The sequence below is a fragment of the Dendropsophus ebraccatus genome, chromosome 4 (assembly GCF_027789765.1).
Source record: "Dendropsophus ebraccatus isolate aDenEbr1 chromosome 4, aDenEbr1.pat, whole genome shotgun sequence".
Lineage (NCBI taxonomy): Eukaryota > Metazoa > Chordata > Amphibia > Anura > Hylidae > Dendropsophus > Dendropsophus ebraccatus.
In genome coordinates this window covers 54968068-54990751 of record NC_091457.1, presented here as the reverse complement: position 1 = coordinate 54990751, position 22684 = coordinate 54968068, and the positions used below count along the sequence as shown (strand labels likewise).

The 22684-nt window shown below is 43.2% G+C and overlaps 1 protein-coding gene across 1 annotated transcript in view; it reads left to right on the top strand.

Annotated features, from left to right (window-relative positions):
- The window catches only part of AGBL2 (AGBL carboxypeptidase 2), a 24071-nt gene extending 1387 nt beyond the window's left edge, over positions 1–22684 (top strand). The window contains exons 3-22 of the mRNA XM_069965820.1: positions 2037–2100; positions 2329–2454; positions 3287–3475; positions 5321–5428; positions 6121–6268; positions 7405–8187; positions 8438–8597; positions 9689–9815; positions 11139–11239; positions 11371–11501; positions 12764–12830; positions 16271–16369; positions 17944–18030; positions 19323–19389; positions 19467–19565; positions 19672–19896; positions 20187–20241; positions 20332–20462; positions 20752–20873; positions 22486–22684. Of these exons, the coding sequence (XP_069821921.1) occupies positions 2037–2100; positions 2329–2454; positions 3287–3475; positions 5321–5428; positions 6121–6268; positions 7405–8187; positions 8438–8597; positions 9689–9815; positions 11139–11239; positions 11371–11501; positions 12764–12830; positions 16271–16369; positions 17944–18030; positions 19323–19389; positions 19467–19565; positions 19672–19896; positions 20187–20241; positions 20332–20462; positions 20752–20873; positions 22486–22497 (2901 nt within the window). The 3' untranslated portion in view covers positions 22498–22684. The remainder of the gene's footprint in view (positions 1–2036; positions 2101–2328; positions 2455–3286; positions 3476–5320; positions 5429–6120; positions 6269–7404; positions 8188–8437; positions 8598–9688; positions 9816–11138; positions 11240–11370; positions 11502–12763; positions 12831–16270; positions 16370–17943; positions 18031–19322; positions 19390–19466; positions 19566–19671; positions 19897–20186; positions 20242–20331; positions 20463–20751; positions 20874–22485) is intronic.

Here is a 22684-nt window from a genome sequence, read left to right as displayed (position 1 = left end):
TGGAATCACACACAGGCAGTTTTTGTCCCAAAACCAGAAGAGGATCCAACGGGAAAAAGAAAGACACGTCCTCCCTTTATATTTTCCATCCTATTTGAATCTACTTCTGGTTTTGGCACATAAACTGCAATGGCAGCTTTCCAAGAAACAGCCGTGTGTGTTTCCAGCCTAAGAAAAGTATTTACAAACTTTACTCAACATGTTAGTTGACCAAATTTATTTTCTTTCAAATCAACTGGTGCCAAAAAGTGTCAGAGATTTGTAATTTACTTCGTATAAAAAAAAAAATCTAGTCTTCCAGTACTTATCAGCTAATGTATGTCCTGCAGTAAGTGGCATATTCTTTCATGTCTGACACAGTGCTTTTTGCTGCCATCTCTGTCCATGTCAGGAACTGTCCAAAGCTGTAGCAAATCCCCATAGAAAATCTTTCCTGCTCTCCAAGCTGGAAAGAATATGCAAAGAAGGGGTCCGTGGAGCCTCAGTTACGAGTCTCAAAACACGTGAATAGCAAGATATCCCTCTCTCCAGAGAAGGAAGCCCATTGCCAAGGGGTGCCTCCTAGTGGGGAGAGCACCAAACCACCCTGATACGTAGTCCCTCAGGTCCTCACTCTGTTGCGAGCTTTCTGACCTAAATAGGGAAACACCAGGGTGGCCCCTGTAAGTCAAAGTCTAACTCTGTGGCGAGTATAACGACATAAGACAAGGGTTACCAAGGCTAGGCATCCATCCACAGACTGCAGTTTCGGGGTATTTGCCCCTCGTCAGTGTGGAGCAGGATTCTGGCTACTGGGGCAATGAAAAATAGACCAACAAAACACAATAATCACTGAACTCAGGGAGAACTTTTTAATTTTTTAAGGTGAACTAACCCGTTAAAGGAGAACTCCGGGCTGGGGTGATTTTTGGCAGAGTACTGGGGAGGGGGAGGATGAAAGAAGTAACATGCTTTCACCTCCCCAGCCCTATCACATCTGTCCTCCAGAGCGTGAGTCACACCTTCTTAGCAGGCACAGTGGGGCATAGGGACAGGGAAGTTTTTTCCACCAATTGTGTAACCTGCATCTACAAACAACCTGCACACCTCATACACACAGGCCTAGTAAAGGCTTTTAACCACAGGTCACTAATGTACACAACAGTAACTCTTCACAGATCTGCAGCTGATCTCCTGTCATAGAGCTTAAACATTGCATTGTTGGAGTATGAATGGGTTACCTACAAAGCCTTATTGGAAACTGTTTGCTGAGTGAGTCAAAGTTGGCATTTACTTATTGGAATTGTATATATGTATATATATATATATATATATATATATATATATATATATATATATAATGTGCAGAAACCTTTCACCAATCTGTGAAGATAATCTGAGAGTGTAGTGAACATACAATCTAATGTAGAAGCACCATCTCTAAAACAGGAGATGTTTACAGGATCAGCATGTGTTTGGCTCCGTTCACACAAAGTAAAAATGGCGGAATTTTCTGACGCAGAATTCCGCCAGCCTCCATGTCATACTGAGAGTCTATGGGAGCTATAGAGAGGAGGCTGGCGGAATTCTGCCAGTTTTACTCCATGTGAACGGAGCCTTAGACAATAACAAGCATCCCCCCCCCCCCCCATCATCTGCAGTGTTAGGCCTTATTCACACGTTCCGTGAAGTTTTTCGTGATCACGCAGAATATTATAGCCCATTGCCTTCTATTGAGCTATTCACATGTTCCGTTTTTTTTATGGATCTGTAACCTGTTCCGTGAGAAAAATAGGACTTTTTCACAGAGCACAACCATTCTCTAAAAATAAAGTGCTCTACGCCCCCCCCCCCCCCCCTTCCCATTACTGGTGATGTGATCGCCACCAGAGCATCCTGGGGATAGTGAATGCAGAGCAGCTCTCCACATTACCTCTATGGGAGTTACAGAGTATGGGCATATCATTGTACCATTTAAAATTAGCACTCTTTTCTGTTTCATAAAAAATACTAATGTATGAGAAAATATATTTGAACGTGAATTATGTCTTTTGTAGCTCCTTAAGGACCCATATGACTGCTTCATGCAACGCCACCTAAGATATTACGGGTATTATAAAGGTAAGTACAAAACAGGGGTATCTGTAAATTCAGATGGGATAAGGTCAGGAATGAACCAGACCAAATAGCCAACAATGAAAGATTGCCAATATATAGACTGGAAACATAGGACAACTGGGGAACTCTAGCACAGATATCGGCCTAGGGCCTTCAAGTTACCCCTGCATCCCAATATGTTCTCATATGCATATTTTACTCATTTCTTTTTACACATATCTATTTCTTCAGAAAATAAAGTAAAAGAAGATGAGATTTTACTGCGTCCAGCACAGAGGAACAGAAGAAAAGAACAAGAGGCCACAGACAGTGATTCTGACAGACAGTTCTCTATGGATGACCAGAAAAATCTCATTTGTATGTATTCAATAAAGTATCATTATGTAATTGCTGGCTTAATATTGTCATATATACACTGGAAAACTGCTCATACAGAAATCCCCAAATGTACTTGTAACCAAGTAACATTCTGTACAAGCCTAGGTATTCTGTAGCACTGTGGGAAATGCAGTATATCTGTTCCAAGCTGAATGCAGTGGTAGTCTATACCCTGCCTACATAGCAACAGAATAAATTCTGTCCATGTAGGTGGAGATAACACTCTATAAGACATTTTTACTGGTGATTTCTGCTCACTACTATCCTGCATTTGTGCTACAAGGAAGCGCCCATATGAAACTGTAAAGGCCCTATTAAACCAAGCGATTATCGGCCGTATTTGGCTTGGTGTAAAAGATAGTGTTAAAAGGCAACAATCAACCGACATGCACAGTGTTGGCTGATTCTTGTCTTTCAACATGTTAAATAAACTCCAATGATAACAACAATCTGCTAGCCGTCACTCCGCTTAATAGGAGGGGCGTCAGCAGACCGCCGGTTTCTTTTATGGCCAGGTTGAAGCCCCTCCCGCAGCTCCTCACAGCCCCCTGCTCTTACCCGCTTGTTCTTGTCGTGTGTAATAGCGCTGTCAGCGAGCGGGGAACCAGGAGCATGCGAGCGCTAATCTGACAGGTCGGTGCTAACTTGCTTCTCCTGATGGGCCCGTGTAACACAGAGAACGTTCCAATATGTTCTGTCATGTTCCCAAAAAGATTCTAGCTGTGTTCTAAAAATATCAATGGATTGTCCAAAGCAGAGAATCCCTTCATTATTTCAGTCTTTAACATGTTTCATTCTTTCTCTCCATGAGACTCATTGCTGCTGGAGAGTGCCGTGTTTAAGAGTAGGCAGATTGTGTTTGATAATCAAGATGGACAGGTCATCCCACGTCTTAGCGAACCCAGAGATTTGTTTTCTACCTCCAAAAAGAACGGACTCCTAAAACCTCCACGATGGCCTACAGAGTGTGAAGTCATTGCTGAACAGATCAGTCATGTTGGTAAGTGTGAATAGTGACATACTAACATCTGTGTTATGTCAAATGCAGGGATTGAAAAAATCAACTTGTCACATACAGGCCCTCCATAGGCATCAGTTTTGCCTAAAATGTTCTGTTATATATGATATAAAGTCACAACAACCAAACAGGGTGTAGCTGTCATTTGGTTAAAAGAAGACTGATAGTTCATGGGTGTAGCTGATGAAGATTGTAGACTACACTGCACACGCTTGCTCTGTAGTCCACAATATTAAAGCGACCCTGTACCCACAATGTGACCCCCCCCCCCCCCCCCCGCCAAACCACTTGCACCTTCAGGTAGCTGCTTTTAATCCAAGATCTGTCCTGGGGTCCGTTCGGCATGTGATGCAGTTATTGTCCTAAAAAATATTTTTTAAACTTGCAGCCCTGTGTCAAATTGGCATGGCCTTGAGTGTCTGTGCCCTAGTCCTGCATCGCCTCTCCGTCCCACCTCTCCACTCTCTTCAACATTAGGAAAGCCCCTAGAAGGATTTCTCCTATTCATCACCAGTCTAAACACTGCACATGTGCTGGATCGTTAAGACACATGTGCAATCTTCAGACAAGTGATGAATAGGAGAAATCCTGCCTGGGGCATTCCTAATGGTAAAGAGGGTGGGGAGGAGGGAAGGAGGGACGGAGAGGCAGAGCAGGCCTAGGGGACTGCTGAACAAACCTCAGGATAGATCTTGGATTAAAAGCAGCTATGTGACGGTAAGAGCAGTTTGGGGGCGGTCAAATAGTGGGTACAGAGTTGCTTTAAACTTCATTTACAAAGGATTCATGGCATTGGATGAGAAAACATGCAGCACCTGAATCAAGGTCACTGCCACCAGGTATATGTTAGGGCAGTATAAATCTGGTGACAAGTTGCCTTTAAAATTATAAGCCTATTTTTATGATAAGCTGTCAGTGTTATATCGTGGGGATGAGACTCTTGACAACTCTGCCATTGAGATGTTTTAAGGGCCTGTGGTACTCCTGCACCAGCTATATCCAGCTTCACTGTTTACCAGACACAGTTCTATACTTGGCTACAGCAGTACCTGGTATTACAGTTCAATATAACGTCATCATTCAAAGTAGTGGGATTGAGCTGCAATGACCTAAAACAGACATGTGGAGCTACTCCTGGTAAACTATAAAAAGGACATGGCATTTATAAGAGTGACGTTGCAACCTCACACAGCTGATAAGGGGGAGAGTCAGACCACCACTAATTTAATATTGGTGGCCTATCCTGAGCATATAAAGAAATGGAGCACAAAGTAGACACAAAGGTGGGGATTTATCAAGACAAATCTTAAATTATGCCCCGCCCCCTTTGTCCTGGCCAAATTCACTAAGAGGCGCTCCTGCCTAGCTTAGCATACGGCAGATGTATGGCAGGGAGAACAGGTGAATCTGCGCCTTCTTCCTGGTGTACGCCCCTGTTGCAACATTCATAAATGTCCTCCAAGGTGAATAAGCTTTATTTGCATTAAACAAGATAATATCAGCCCATATATTGGGGGGTCTTGGCCATGATATAGTCTTGTCTATATGTGCAGTGTATTTTATGTAGTGAGGGATACTGCTTACATCCATTTAATTCTCCTTTATCAAATGGTCCTTTACTTCGTTACAAATCTTAAAGGTGAGGCCACATTTGGCAGCTGTAAAGCTGTGTCAGTTTATGTTAATAGGGCATACAGTTTTGATTTCCTTAAAGTACCATGGCTGCTACATGTGACCCTTCTGTCCTGTAAATTACCTATTAAACCTTTTTTATTTTACTCCTGAATTATGGCTTATTCTGTATATTTGTGTTGTGTGCATGCACAGAGTGGGAACCCCCACATCCAGAGCTGTTCTACAGACATACTGGAAAGGAAGCGATGCCATATATTTCCTGTGAAGGGGAAGGCAAAGTGGTATATGAAATCAGCCAAGGTATTGCTTGATATTATTTAACTACTGTGAAATAGATTTTTAGGGTAAGGGTGAGTTGTCCCAAACCCTAAACGTTCCCAAGAAGCCCCTGAATGTAGGTGGCTAATGTAAATAGCGAAAAAGAGACAAAGCACAAATCTAGTGTGTTGTATAAAAGGCTACTAATATTAGTGACATGTATTGATAAGTGACATGTATTTATCATGACGGCAGGGATTTTTCAGAATGCTAATGGCAGGACCATCACAAGGAATATAATATTTCTATAATCATGCAGGCTTATAACTAGCATAACTGTTCACATTGCTCCCACAAATTCCCAGGTATTTTGAGTTTTAAGGAGGATTCCCTTATTCAGGACCCTCATCTCTTAGCAAGATCAGCCACAACGAATGTTTCTTTCTCTGTAGGACTCCATGCATTATGTTGAGTCTACTGATTTGAATGAATTTAAACTGTGTAATACTGAATATCGCCTGTCATGGTGATGTGTAACTGAGCGCTTTCTTTTAGATTCCCCCACAGATCGCAGTTGGTCACTGGGATTCCAGAGCACAACTACAAAACATTTACAATGCACACATGTTTACTGCCCACAATAATGGTGTACAATATTGTGACTATACATGTGTGTGTTTATATGATAAGACATAGTAAATGGATGTTAATGAATGTATATATTCTACTTGCAGCTTACAAGGGCTCTTACTTTACTGGTTCTCGTGCTGGGGGACGCCGCTGTGCCACCAATGTGCCCAAAAATATAGATGGGAAGAACAACAACGACTTGCAGTTTGAATCCCGATTTGAAAGCGGTAATCTCCAAAAAGCTGTCAAAGTGTGAGTGACATTATGGACTCAAATAATAAATATTACAACATCATATTAAAAATTAACAGTATGAAATACTAAAAGGAAACAAAATGTTTGGCAGATATAAAATGTGCCCATTAGTGAAATGGATATCTTACATCGAGACATTTTGGAAGGCTACAAAGTGGGAAAATTGCATCTAATCCAACACTATTCAGACATTTGTAAAGCAGCCTGCTTCACTGACTGCTTTCATATGTGGAATATACACTCATCATAAAAAACACTGAAAAATTAAATGAATAACATTATATTGTGACAATAAAGCCCCTCAAGCAGTGGGATATATTAGGCAACAAATAAACAGATAGTTATTGAAGTTGACTTGTTGAAGGCAGGAAAGAATGGCAGGTGTGAGCACCTAAGTGTCTCTGATATAGGGACAATTGTGATGGATAGACGACTGGGTCAGAGCATCTCCAAAATAAGTGGTGTTTTTGGGTTTTCCCATTATGCTGTTGTTAGTACTAACCTAAAGTGGTCCAAGGAAGGACATCTGGTGATCCAACGATAGGCCATGGGCACTGAGGTCCATTGATGTGCCTGTGGAGTGATTGCTAGCCTATGGTCCAATCTCATAAAAGAGACATTGTAGAAGAAACTGCTGAGAAAGTTACAGGTGGCTATGGTAGAAAGGAGTCAGAACACAAAGGGCATCACAGCTTGCTGCCTTTGGAGTTGCTTAGATCCAGACAGGTCAGGGTGTCCATGCTGATCTCTTTCCTATGTTAAAAGGGCCTATATTGGGCACATACGCAAACATAGTATATAGCAGTAGTATTCCCTAACATCAGTGGTCTCTTTCAGCAGGATAGTGCTCCTGCCATACTGCAAAAAATGTCATAGGAACATGACAGATAGTTTATAGTGTTGACTTGGCCTCCAAATTCACCAGATCTTACTCTGATTCAGCATGTGTGGGATGTGCTGGAAAAACAAGTTTGATCCACTGTGGCTGCACCTCACAGTTTACAGGACACTGTCAGAGTTCCAGTGGAAACCAGTTCTTTTATAGGTCATACAGTGTTCCAAACAGTTTTTAGTTTGGCCATGTGGTTTTACCCACTTTTATATTACCTACATTTCTTATTTTGTTCTTGTAGGGGGGCATATGAGTATGAACTGACACTACGTACTGACCTTTACACCAGCAAGCACACTCAGTGGTTCTACTTCCAAGTGAAGAACACCAGAAGAAGCATTCCTTATCGATTCACCATCACTAATCTGATAAAAAGAAACAGTCTTTACAATGCAGGAATGAAACCCTTGATGTTTTCTGAGCATGATGCTGCACTTCGGGGTGAAGGATGGAAAAGGGAAGGAGGAGATATAAAGTACTATAGAAGTTGTCGTTCCTCAGAAGGTGTCAGTCTCTACTGCTTAACGTGGACTTTCGAGTTTCCACATGACAATGACACTTGCTACTTTGCTCATTGCTATCCATACACTTATTCTGATCTGAACAGGGATCTTCAGAGGTGGACTAGTGATCCTGCACGTTCACAGTATTGCAAGCTCCGGGCCTTGTGTAGGAGTCTAGCTGGTAACACTGTCTTCTTATTGACCATCACTTCCCCCTCTATAAATCCTGCATTAGCAATCAATAAGAAAGCGGTGGTGGTAACTGCAAGGGTACATCCTGGAGAAACCAATGGTTCGTGGATGATGAAAGGTTTCCTGGACTTCATTCTGAGTGACTCCCCTGATGCTCAGCTACTCAGGGACACATTTATCTTTAAAGTCATCCCCATGCTGAACCCTGATGGGGTGATTGTTGGAAACTATCGCTGCTCTCTTTCTGGGAGAGACTTAAATAGAAACTATAGGAGTATGCTGAAAGATTCCTTCCCATGTATATGGCACACTAGAGCTATGGTTAAAAGGTAAGTGTGGACTAGAATGACTTTTATGTTAAGTATCACATTTATACTGCACATGCACACTGCTAAGAAGTTTGCCAAAATGCTGAGCTCAACAGTACTCTTCTGAGGTTTTTTAGAGTTGCTGTAAGAGGCATCTGCTTTTCTCAGGACGTTGGAGGGTCAGCTTGTTTGTCTGCTTGTGTCTAACTCTATACAAGCTGTAACATGATATGCTTTTAATAGGTGTTTCTTGATGTTTTATTCCCATAAGGCTTCTAGCGGAGAGAGAGGTTCTTCTATACTGTGATTTTCATGGGCACAGTCGGAAGAACAACGTGTTCATGTATGGTTGTAACAACAAGGGTGAACCAGAGTCAAAACTACATGAGCGAGTTTTTCCTTTGATGCTGAGCAAAAATGCCCCCGACAAGGTACTGTCACACTGTACTTTCTGGCACCAGTCCCATTACTTCTTTTTCATAATTCAACTTCTTGTGCTAGAGACTTCCTCTATTTCCAGGGGAGAAAGATTGATACAAAACACATATCTGTTTGTTACTTGACCATCTGTCAGAATAGAAGTCAGTAAGAGACGGTAAACTATCAGTCCAATAAAGGAGGGGATCAGAACTGCAGCATGACATGTCTATGATAAATAAAGTAGACGGATGTAAAGAATTACCTAGAAACAAATGGCTGCTGTTCTGGAATGAGATACAACCTGGAAAAAGATTAGAGGTATATGGATACCCTTAGGTCTCATACTCACAGGCATTTTACAAGTGGCATTAGGGTACTTACAGGGCCCCACTGTACCTCTGATAATTCCAGGTTTTCTTTATTAGTTGTATTACAGAGGTAATACATTATTCGCTATGAGAGCAAAAATAAAATATTTATGGAAAACGTGTTATCTGAGATCAGCCATTATGAGTCCCAGATTCTGACAGCTGGGACACATTGTCATGGAGCATATAAATGCTGGCACCAGCTCTATGAAAATGATCATGCTGCAAGAGCATGGAAGTGAAAGCAGTGATATCATCCTTGGACCACAACTTCTGTTATTAAGCAGTGGTCCTAACAGGCTGAATCTCTGATTTTTCTTTTATTAGAAGGTTTCATACAAGTTTAAGCGAATGTTACCGCAGTACATTCGCTTTAAGATGTTCACATGGGTAGAACAGCGTAGGCATGGGGAACCCATTGCCGCAGTCCTTTTTTTGAACCGTGGCACGATTTCCGCGTACGGTGCCGCTCTATTCCCGGGAACTGCCTCCAGTGCTTCACACCTGTCCGGTGCCTGGGAATAGAACATCGCTGTACACAGAAACCAGGCTGCAGTTCAAAAAAAGGACTGCAGCACCGGTTTCCCCACACAAACGCCGTTCTATCCATGTGAAAATCTTAAAGCAAATGTACTGCTGGTACATTACTTTTAAAAAGCAAAACCTAATGAGCTATAAATTTTATTTCTCTAAACTTGTAGTTTGTGTTATTTCCTTTTTGCCATTCCCTGCAGTTCCTTTTTAAAGGCTGTAAGTTTAAAGTGCAGAAAAGCAAAGAAGGAACGGGACGTATTGCGATGTGGAGGCATGGCATCAGAAACAGCTATACCATGGAATCCACTTTCTGTGGCTCCACACTCGGTTAGTATATCATCCCCAACAGTAATATCTTATAATTGACATTCTTACTTTTGCATATTACATCTGGAACAGTATTGTTTCCTGGATATGTACATAGGTTAGGAGAAGTGTGAGGAAGGCTTGGCTGTGGTAAATACATATGTGACAGGTGTCATTCGACTGTGAATATGTAAAGCCCTTTCCCACTTAACCTAGGGCTGCCTGGCTAATACGTTACCTTGCTGCGCTCCTGCTTGCTTCTTAGGCTCCAGGCTCCCTAGTATCCCGCTCAGCCAATTAGTTCACTGTCCCACCGCACTTTATGGCTGAGCGAGATGTTAGGAAGCCTGGGACCTGAGAAGCAAGCATTAGCGCGGAAAGGTAACATATTATCCCAGTGGCTCTGGGTTAGAGGTGAAAGGGCTTTAAATACTTGCAGCGGAATTGAAAATCCATTGCAAGTATGTAAATCCATAGAAAATTACAGTAACGGGAATTGCAGCGGATTTCACTGCAGAACTCGCAGCGTCAAATCCGCTGTGATCCGGTACTGGTGAAGGTACCATAAAAAAAAAGATATCTCATGTTTTAGTTTCTTAAAAAGCTTTGCAAATTATGCTTTTCAGTACTGCCAAGAAATTACAGTGGTCCCTCAACTTACAATGGCCTCAGGTTACAGTATTTTCAACATACAATGGTCGTTTCTGGGCCATCGCAACTTGAGACCAGACTCAACATACAGTGCTACAGACAGTCAGGATCTGCGGCACATGTAAATAACTAGATGATCAACAAATAAAACTGGCCATTTTACTGATAAAACCCCAGTATTACTGGAGTGCATGCTGTGATTGGCTGTGTAGTATCTCCTCTCTACAGTACAGTGTGGTGATACATGTCCTGTACTGATCTTTCCCTGTGCCAGGATTAGTTGCTCCTTTGGGCACTAGGTGAGGGGGTGGCTTCATTGTATATGCATATATAAACCTACCTGCCGCATAGAAGCCCGGAGGGCTGTATAGTGTGAATTTGCATACTCTAAGACACTGACTGTTTCTGACAGTGAAGAAGTCACAGTGCCGATTCATAGTCCTTCTCTGCACAGCAGCACCCCCTCTCTATAGGGAACAGTGAAGAAGCTTCAGAAGTCAAGCACCACACTCTTAAAGCCATACTTTAGCTGTTTACCATCACTTCGTAAAATGGGAACAACCCTTTAAATTAACACTACCACATTACAGGCATCTCTCGATGAAGATGGTTTATTGCTTTATCTGGTTGGCTTTTACATAGTTTCTGCCCTTCTCTTACTTGTATAATTTTATCTGTCTAATAACCCTAAAGGCAACCGAAAGGACACTCATTTTACAACAGGAGACCTTAAGGCGATGGGTCACCACTTCTGTGACACACTGCTGGACTACTGCGATCCTGACACCACTAAGGTAATATTACAAGACAACACAACATCTTAACTGAAGATTCATTTATTGTCCTTGTGATTCCAATAAGTGAACTGTTCTTGCTATCTTACGTCCACCTGGTATCTGTCCTGTGAGTATCTTCCCTCTTCCAGTTCAAGGTCTGCTTGACTGAGCTCCATGCTGTTGTGCGGGAGGCAATTAAAGAGAAGTTGAAACGTCTTGGAAGAGATGTTGATTCAGATGTGAACTTGAGTGACATCTCATTATCAGACATTGAGTCAAGGTGAGAACCCAACCCTTTCGATGACAAGTGTGCATAACCAGGAACTCCTTCTGATCCCAGGAAAACAAAGAACAATGTGCAATTACACTGAACAATTAATGAACAAATGCGGAACTTGAGGGAACAAATGTGGAATTACAGTGAACGATTAATGATAAGTTTAGGTTCAGATCTAAATAAGAAATCAACGACACACGAACGATTTTTCGATTGTTGCCTGCAATTACACAGAATGATTATTAGAGATGAGCGGACTTTCGGACTTTTGGTCCGACGGCATTGACGCTCTCTCGTCATGCCTGTGATCCCGGCCGCATAGTTGCGATCCCGCGAGTAAGCGGCCAGGATATTCCAGGGAATTCAACATCGATTCCCTGGAATATCCTGGCCGCATATTCCCGGGAGCACAACTATGCGGGTGGGATCACAGACATGACGAGAGAGCAAATTGTTTTCGGACCAAAAGTCCGAACAGTTTGCTCATCTCTAATAATTATCAATTAAATTCGAACGATATAACGATTTTTCGCACAATAATCGTCCTGTGTAATAGGGCCCTAAGTTAGTAATTGTGATTAATTTCCCCCCCTCCCCATGCAGGATTCATTTCCCCCCCTCCCTTAAATTAGCTGCATTCTCCTTTAAATTAGCTGCATGGAGTATGGAAATACCCTAACATGACTACCTTCTGGAATCACAAAATGGCATATGTGTACATCCACTGGTACTACTATTCCACGTTCTACAATTTGACACCACTCAAATACATCAACTATTCCAGACATAGTACATAACATTTCAGTGGTATCATTTGCTCTGCCTGATGGCATAATGGCTAACAGAAAATATCCTGGACAGAGCTATGGTGGTGACTCGAATGAAAAATCTCTTTAGATCTCTTTAGGTCCGTATAGAAACTTAATGACATAAATCTGTACTTAAATACTGTATGATATCTTACGTAAACAGAATTCTGTATTTCTCAATGCATCCACTATTACACCTCTTCTGTTTGCTATGTTAAAATATTTTACTATGTGAAAAAAAAAATGGAAAAATCTGATAAAATGTGTTTAAAAAAAAGAGAACTTCTCATATTAAGGCTATATCTTGCAGAAGTTCTATATGTGAGTATACATTTACATTTAGTTACAATTGTTGTGAGGATATGCAGATTGCTGAGTAGGAATATATTAATAAGATTGTGTGATTTGGGCTCTTGGAGTCTATGCTGATAATACTTTCTCTCTCCCAACATACAGCACCAGTGGATCCAATAGTTCAGAATCTGATGGACTCCCTGCACATTTACTGCACATAGCCAATAAGGTGAGCATATTAAAGTGGTTTGATGCACTGTAAATGGCCGTCTATCTTAGATATTGTCACTTATTCACTGAGCCTATACTAAGCCACATGAAAAATTGCTGGATCATTTGTCCGCCCCTTTGCTGCCGTCATTTGTCAGTTCTGCATCGCTTATTAGACCGTGTATGAATAGCAGATGGACAGTGCGTTGTTTTGCATTAATAAAAAAAAATCAGTCAGCCGGCGAACATATGTATGCTTTTTGATCAGCTTATCGCTGGCTCTATTAGACAGGTGATGTTGGCCTGTGCAGCCAATAATCACTCCATATAATAAATCCCTAGAGAAAAAGTGCAACTCTGTGTATTTATATATTTTGTTCTTTTGTAGGGGTAGCTGCCATTGAAACTGTACTAAGGGTCCTAGACTAAGTGATTTTTACTGATCGCAAACGAGAGCTACTTGATGTCGTTCACCATATTACACAGAGCGACAGTCGTTAGTTACGATCTTTACTACGATTGTTTACTCTTTCTGATCCCAACAAAAAAGCGAACCAGGGTCGTAACTAGAAATGGCTGGGCCCCATAGCAAACTTTTGATCGGGGGCCCCCTCTTCCCGACTGACCACTAAGCTGTCAAGTCTATTCATAACTGCATTTGCAGTTAAAGGGACATTTGCAGAACCCACTTGGCAACCTGATGTTCTGAATGATGACATCTTAGGGGGCTCAGCGTATTGCAGGAGCGGGCACTGGGGCTTTCTGATGTTGTGGGCCCCATAGCAGCCACTATGGCTGCTACAGTGGTAGTTATACCCCTGGAGCGAACGATGTGGACTAGCGATTAGCGAAGGCCTAACGATGATCGATGACACATGAACGATTTCTAGTTGGTCGTTTGATTGTTTCCTGCATTTAAATATTAAAATTATTATTTAAATTTGAACAATACAACGATAATCGTCCTGTGTAATAGGGCCGTAAGGATATCAGCCACATTAGCAGCACTGTTTTACAGGTTTTTCTCCTCATCATGAGTATTATATATAGAGCCTTAAAAACAATACCTTCTGTGTACTGTTGAAGAACTAAAACTCTAAAGCAGAGCTGTCTACAGGATAGTGCTGCTAGTTTGGCTGATATGCATGATGATGTTTCAGGTTATTTAAGGGCCAAAAAGTGTTCACATTGAGGAATCCGCACTGAGAAGTTCCGGCGAATTCCGCCGCTCGTCCCCGCTTGCGGCTGCGCATATCTCTGCCGGTCCCAATGACTCAATTCTATGGGCAGGCGGATTCCGCCGAATTGTCAACCTGTCAATTCTTTTGGAGGAATCCGCCTGTGCATAAAATTGAGTCTATGGCACGGGGATGAGCAAGAGAATCCACCAGAACTTCTCAGCGTGGATTCCTCAATGTGAACCCACCCCCTTACAGAGTAGCCACTAATTTTTACATTAGAGACATTTTAAGCAATTTTGCATACTTTTCCTATCAAGCAGGGGCGTAACTAGAAATGGCTGGGCCCCATAGCAAACTTTTGATTGGGGCCCCCCACCCCCTCTCGATCGACCACTATGCCATCAACACACTCAGCTCTACACAGGTTCTGTACACCATATAAATTACAGTACAGTTACATCAGGTGACTTACAGGAGACGTCTTCTCTGATCGGAGTTCTTCCCTTTTCATTTTCTTTTCCATATGCCCAGGGCCGTTATGAGAACTTCTCCGGGCCACGAATCCACAGAATCTGCCAGACAGACATATTAGGCTCCACACTCTGTCACCATCCTCATCTCTACCAACTGCACATCTGTATTGGCCCCTTTACACCCACACTTAGTGGGTAGGCTGACTCTATGTGATCCCATTTTAGTATATGGCCCTCCTCTCTGTCGCCCCTCCTTATAGATGGCTTCCTTATGTTGCCCCCCCCCCCGCTGTCCCCCTTATAGATGCCCCCCCATGTTGTCTCCTTATAGATGGTCCCCTATGTTGCCCCCCCTATAGATGGCCCCCTTTCCCCCTTTATTGTCCCCTTATAGATGTTCCCCTCTCCCCCAATGTTGTACGTTTATATCCCCCTCTCCCCCTATGTTGTCCCCCCCCTTATAGATGCCCCCCCCTTCCTTATAGATGTCCCCCTCCCCCCCCTTCCTTATAGATGTCCCCCTCCCCCCCCTTCCTTATCGATGGTCCCTCTCTCCCCCCCTCCCTTATAGATGCCCCCCTCTCCCCCCCTTCCTTATAGATGTCCCCCTCCCCCCCCTTCCTTATAGATGCCCCCTTCTCTTCTAGATGCCCCCTTCTCTTCTCCCCCCATTCCTTATAGAAGCCCCCTTCTCTTCTCCGCCCCCTTCCTTATAGATGCCCCCTTCTCCCCGCCCCCCTTCCTTATAGATGGTCCCTGATGCCCCCCTCTCCCCCCTCCCTTATAGATGCCCCCCTCTCCCCCCCTTCCTTATAGATGCCCCCCTCTCCCCCCCTTCCTTATAGATGTCCCCCTCCCCCCCCTTCCTTATAGATGCCCCCTTCTCTTCTCCCCCCATTCCTTATAGATGCCCCCTTCTCTTCTCCGCCCCCTTCCTTATAGATGCCCCCCTCTCCCCCCCTTCCTTATAGATGCCCCCTTCTCCCCCCCTCCCTTCCTTATAGATGCCCCCTTCTCCCCCCCCCCCCCCCCCCCCCCCGTCCGAGGAAAGCAAGTTTAAAAAAAAGAAAAAAACTCACCTAACAACACGCTCCCCCATCTAGCCTTTTTCCTGTCACCCCGTCTGATGCGCGGCTGCTCTCTGATGCCGCGTCCTAGCCCCGGCAGCGCGCGTATCATAGAGTTCTGTGTGGGCCTGTGGCCGCGACTTCCGGCACACGTCTCTGTGCCGGAAGTCGCGGCCGCAGCACAAGCCCACACAGAACTCTATGATACAAGCGCTGCCGGGGCTAGGACGCGGCATCAGACGGCAGCCGCACATCAGACAGGGGGTGACAGGAGCGCTGTGGACCGGTCCCGTGCTCCTCCTGGCCCAGTGACTCCTTTTCCTTATGGTTGGGGAAAGGAGTCTCCGGGTCGGGAGGAGCACGGGACCGGCCCCCGGCTACAGCACCCGGGAGGCATGCTCAGCCGCCGGGTGCTGCAGGATATGTAAGCTCCAGGGCCCCCTGATGCGTCACGGGCCCCCTGATGCGGCGGGGCCCCGTAGCAGACGCTACGGCTGCTACGGCGGTGGTTCCGCCAGTGCTATCAAGCATTGCATAAGACTTCCTTTCCACCGTCTGCAGTCTTTAGTGACTGCATATATGCTAAGAATGGTATCTGCATTATGCGAACAGTATATGTAGCCTGGAAATTGGAAATTTATAGCGAGATAACACTGTTGAATTATCATGACTGGGTGCCTGCTGACCAGAGACATGTCATAGCATGACATGTATTGACTTTCATATTCTATTTTTTAGTTTTGTCAGAAGAAAAAACGATTGCGGTCGCGTAAGGAGAGGAATCACATGTATCAGAAACGCAGTTCTAAACAAAAGTCAAAGTCACATGACAATACGGTAAGAAAAAAATAACTGCAGCCTGTATTCTGCTAATGAACTTATAGGGCGATTGTTTGGATTCCCCCCCTTCTTAAAATTGAAGCTCTAGGTCATGAATGAACTTCCCATTATATGCCAAAAAGGCAGCAAAGTTTTAAAGTGACTCTGTACCTACAATCTGACCCCCCCAAACCGCTTGTACCTTCAGATAGCTGATTTTAATCCAAGATCTGTCCTGGGGTCCGTTTGGCAAGTGATGCAGTTATTGTCATAAAAAACAACTTTTAAACTGTCAGCCCTGTGCCCTGTGCACGAAGGAAGGTGAGAGACCTCCGGTGGTCCGTTAAAACGATTGGGACCCGATCCGTAAGTGATAGGGGACTGCCCCTGTCACTTACACTTAAACGCTGCGGCTGTGCCGCGGTCACATCGTTTAAGGGGTTAATGACACACTGCAGCTCGTTCGCTGCTGCCTGTCATTAACGGTGAGGGCCGGGCTGCTCACTGCAGCCGGCCCCCACCTCCTATGAAGCGTGCTCCGCTCTGGAGCGTGCTTCATAGGAAATGACGTACTGGTACGCGGAGGGTCGTCTGGGGACAGACTTCCAGGGCGTACCGGTACGTCCTTGGTCGTCTAGGGGTTAAAAATTCTCAAGTGTTTCCCATACTTATTAGCTGCTGTATGTCATGCAGAAAATGTTGTTTTATTTTCAGTCTGACACAGTGCTCTCTGCTGACATCTTTGGCCGAGACAGGAACTTTGTCTTGGTTTTCTATGTATCCCCATTAAAACCCTCTGCTGCTCTGTACAGTTCCTGTCTTGGCCAAAAATTTCAGCAGAGAGCACTGTGTCAGACTGAAAAAAAACAACATTTCCTGCATGACAAACAGCAGCTAATAAGTATGGGAAAACTTGAGATTTTTTTAATAGAAGTAAATTACAAATCTATATAACTTTCTGACACCAGTTGATTTGAAAAAAAAAAAAATATATTTTCGTTGGACAACCCCTTTTAATGTCAGGGTTTGGTTTTGGTAGCCAAACCCTGACTGTCAATCAAGAGGGGAAGGAGGCAAGTTTACTTAATGAATTTAATTGCACAAATATTTAACTTGATGAGCCCTACAAATATACCTATATCAGTTGTGATGAGAATACCCCTTTAACTGTTAGTTCAGCTGATTTGAAATGAAGGGGGGACAGAGCTAACCTTTTACCCTTATGACATGCCAAAAAGTTGTAAAGATGATCCTTTAAAGTGTGATTGGTTATGAAGTGTCAGTGGTTATAACTTTCAAAATCTAAATCAACAGTATATGTAATACAGCAAGTTTGCAACTTAAATAAAAAATTTTTTAGTTGGAAAACAAGGCACATCTTGTGTTTAGTCTCTTTTTTTTAAGAGTCTAAACACAGGAAGTCCAGTCCCAGGTCATCTGAGCACTCACAGAGAAGGCAGTCCTGTGATTGATGGACACATTGAGCCGTGACTCTCTGTACTGTCCGGAGCTACATGTGTTTAGTCTCTTATAACAACAGTGACACTCTAAGAAAACCTTGTTTTATGCAATTTATTATTACATCCTCATAGGACATTTCTGAGGCATCTAATCAAACCGCCAAATCCACACACTCAAAAGGTTCTGGTAAAGCTGATGTAGACAAAAGGAAACTAAAGGTAAGTGACAAGGTTTAGAAAAAAGGGTCTACATTCTCCGGTTTGATAATCCTTTCAAAGAACACAATCGTGGCCTTTCAACATGTTAAAAAATTTCGAATAGTGCAGTAACAGGAGTGGCAACATAAGACAGCCACTGACTTCAGTGAGCAGCACAACAATCTAAGGATCATCTGGACAGCCCCTTCCACTGTTCCCCACTCGCTGTCTGTGCATGTAATAGCACAGACAGCGAGTGGAGAACGAGGGGTAAGCGAGTGCTGACCTGACAGGTTGGCGCTCGCTTCCCCCTTATATGGTGCCTTGTAATACGGCCTTTAGCCCCAATCACATGAGTTAAGCAGACCAAACAGACCTTTAGCACATTTTGAGCTCAGGCATTGATGTATACTGAGAAAGGAAAAGCCCCATAGCAAAATCAGAATGTGGCTCTTCTTGTGCAGTTCCTTAGGTGGCTTCATCAAAAAAGGTGTGGGCCAGTCCGGCACAATGCAGGAGCCTGATGCCTGACTGACCCTCATCTGTGCAACCGGCTTAAAAATTTACTCTGTACCCACAATCTGCCCACCCCAAACTGCTTGTACCTTCAGATAGCTGCTTTTAATCCAAGATCTGTCCTGGGGTCCGTTCGGCAGGTGATGCAGTTATTGTCCTAAAAAAAACAACTTTTAAACTTGGAGCCCTGTTCCAAAATGGCGTGGCCTAGAGTATCTGTGCCCTAACTTTGCACCACCCAACCGTCCCTCCTCCCCACACTCTTTATCATTAGGAATGCCACTGGCAGGATTTTTCCTATTCCTCTGCAGTGAACACTGCTCAGGTGTGTTAACAATCCAGCCCATGTGCAGCATTCACAGAGCTGATGAATAGGAAAATAACTGCCTGGCGCATTCCTAATGTAGAGCAGGGCGGGGAGGAAGGACAGAGAGGTTGTGCCAGCATAATGCACACACACTCTAGGCCACGGCTATTTGGCTCAGGGCTGCAAGTTTAAAAGTAGTTTTTTAGGACAATAACTGCATCACCTGCCGAACGGACCCCAGGACAAATTTTGGATTAAAAGCAGCTATCCGAAGGTACAAGGGGTTTGGGGTGGGCCGATTGTGGGTACAGAGTCGCTTTAAAGCCAAAAGCTGTTCCTGAAAAACGGCTTTTGGGGCCTGTACTGCAGTGATTATAATGGTTACATGATGTGCAAAATGAATTTTGTCCCTAGGTACATTTTATGTATATTTTTATGAATATTCAATGTTTAAAGTTTAAGTTTTTCATGTGTTATTTCGGTTTGTCAGACAAAGTCCATTGACAGCTCCTTGTCGCAATCTGATGTGGTGCAGACATCTACAGTGCAAGTGACTGGTAAGAGGAAACAGAGACTGATGACTCCTGAAAGCCTCTTCAGATAGTAAACATGTTCATTTCTTTCTTGTTACTAGAAAAAAGCATTGAAAAACCTACGCTTTCCTATGTCCGCAAGCCAGATTCTGTCTCTATGAAGACCCAGCTGATCAATAGACTCCCAACGTCCTTTGTTGGTGAGTCAGCTGCCCTTGTGTACCAGGTATCAACAAGGTCCACATGGTGACCAAAGTATAGGTTATAATGGAAATGTATATAAGTGCATAAATAATTTTTCTTCAGGAGACTTCTCCATTGGCCATGTATGTCCTCGTCATGCTCCTGTAAAGTCCCGTGAGCCTGCTGCTGGAAATCGTCTTCCTCTTATTATAACGGTCATCCAGAGAGCCAGCTTACCCCCATTCTCCAAAGACTCCTCCCCTATCAAACAGCACCCTCCACCTTTCCATGCCATGCTTGATTTCAACAATGAGCAAAGCCATGTATCTGATCATGTTCTGAAACGAGGTATGCACATCTTTTAGTCAAGAGATTGGCAGAGTATACTACATGCTAACTTCTGCCATATATCCACAAATAGGAATCCTCATTCTCAGATAGTTATTAGAGACATGCAGGTTTCTCATGTCTATGCCAGATAGCCAGCTATGTGTCCTCTAATATGTAGAGGTATGTGTCTCTATGTAATCCAGGATGCTTGTGTGCTGGGGGAAATTACTTTAAACTGGCATGTGAGACACCAGTCTTACCCATTGCGTAAAGCCATGAGCTCTAACATTCATCCTTCTCTCATTTAGAAAAGTCCTTTACATCTCGACAACTTGTACCAGCTGTGGGAACTAAACCATACAGGTAAGACACCTAGAAGACGTGTTCAAGGGGAACATCCATGTCCTGTCCTGTTACTGAATACGTGTGTTTTTGTATAAATTCCATTTTCAGCTTTGCAACAACTCAGGAGAAACAGAAACACATAGAAACCTCTACAGTTGACCTGCAGCTGAGCCTCAGCCCCATGGTCCGAAAGAACAGCCGCATGCGCCGTGAGTCACTGATTGCTCTGGTGACTACAGGTAAATGTCCCATCTCTACAAATGGCAAATACCTTTTACTTTGCTCAGGCTAGGTTAAAAGAAGAAAGATGGGTACTCACTGGCCCCAACCCCCTACTGAGCCTGGCCCCACTGCACTGCACTTTCTTTTCCTTATTTTCACAAGTAAGTGCCCACTGAGACAGGGAGCAAGGAGTGCTATGCGGCAGGATCAGGCACGGTCAAGTCCTTTTTTTTTTTTTTTTTTTTTTTTTTTTTAAATATAACTCCAGCCTGAACCAATAAACTCTACCATTCTCCATGTTTGCAGACTATTTGGATAACCTGTTAAAGCCAACAAAAGATGTTTCAGATTCTGTAAGATCATTACCAAATTTAAGGAAGTCCGACTCGTTCACTACACAAGCCTCAGAAGACATAGCATTTTCCAAGGTAAAAGGAACTAAGTTTTATATGCTGAATATAAACTGGAACTTCCTATGTGAGTGTTGGGGCTGCATTCAGATTAGGGTATCTGTCCTGTCATTTACAGATCCCACAGAAGAGAAGGAATCAATATCCCAAATAAGATGTTTGACGTTTGCTTTCTTTCATGCTCGGGGCTCCCTTCGAATATGAATGCAGCCTTACATAAGATTTTTTTCTCCATAATTTCTGCAGCTTCTTATTGTGCTCTTTGTTGTAACACCCCACCATTTTAAAGATCTCTTTGGGTTGTAAAAGAATTAAAATGTTGTTTTCATTCAGTTGGTGAAAACCTGTATAACCAGGAAATGCTTATAGTTAAGTTTTTTTTTACAATGTATTAGTACCCTGTTTCTCCAAAAATAAGCCCTAGTTTGATGTGATTTTGCAGGGTTTTTGTTGTAGGTGTGAAATATAAGCCATACTCTAAAAATAAGCCCTAGTTACACTCGGCACCTCCAGTGCTAGGTTATGTCAAGTGATGTCATGGAGACGGAGATTAGGTATACTGTAGCGCCCAACCATCCTGGATAAGTGCCCCGCCAGTTCCAGTCTTGACAGGGCAAAATCTGCTCACCCGTCCAGAGTCCAACCTCCTGCCTCCCGAGTCTGCAGATTCAGACATAATTTACGAATCGATTTGCACCCCCAGGGGTTCAAAGAAAAGGCTACTCTGCGTAGTACAACAAAGGAATCAAGCATAATATGTTATTGTTGTTTATGAGATAAAATAAGACCTACCCCAAAAATAAGCCCTAGCTCTTTTTTTTTTTTTTTTTTTAAGAAAAAAAAACAATATGAGACCCTGGCAACAGGGTAACAGCAAGGAAGAAGTTACAAAAGCTGCCCAGGTCTAAACAGTGAACTGCTGTCATAATTATAAGCTAAAAGGAGGGGGTTGGTGAGAGTATTACTTTCAGTAGGCAGCACTGTGTACATAGTAAGAACACAAGTGTTTACACAAAGGACAGATGCACAGAACTTGATGGGTCTGAGATAAGAGGGGAGCTTTGACTATCACAGAGTAGACCCTCTGGGGTAGGAATACTGTCTCAGGTTGCATGCACGCAGCCCAGGCCCTCTTCTTCGCACAGTACTAGTGAAGCCTCGTCCATGCTTCCTGTGTTCCGTCTTGGTCTCTCTGCAGCCAGAGATGGAATTCCCTTAACAGGCAGTGGACAGCAGGTTGTAGGGAAGTGAGGCACCTACTACCTGCCTACTGGACATAACTTTAGGGATTTTATTTTTAGAGTATGGAGTTTTTTTTTGGTAAAGTAAGCGATTTACAAATAGATTTATAAGGAGTTTTTTGAAACGACAGTAACCATTTAATTCATCGGAATGGAACTTGCAGCAATTTATTTGCTAGCTGCAGAAATTTCTGCAACAACATCTGGTGCATGTAGTCTAACTCATTTCTTGCAAAAAAGTATATCACAGAGCATTCAGGAACACATTTCTACATAATAAAAACCACACTGGGATGTTTATATAGAGAGCACAATATTTCTACCATGTGCGTATATAAGCCCTATAAGTTTAGTAATTCTATTCACCAGGATTTTTCTTTTTTTGACAGCTGACAGTGTGATAGGAGCTGCATCTATTAATACTTCTAATATTTTAAAAGAATCCGATATCTCTGCATCAGCAAGAAAACTGGATCGTGTGAAGATCAAGCTTCTGGGTTCAACCCTATCATGTGCACATTCTGTGGCATCCATTATAAATCACTGCATTGACAATATCTGCCCTGGATTCAGGTTATTCTTAAATAA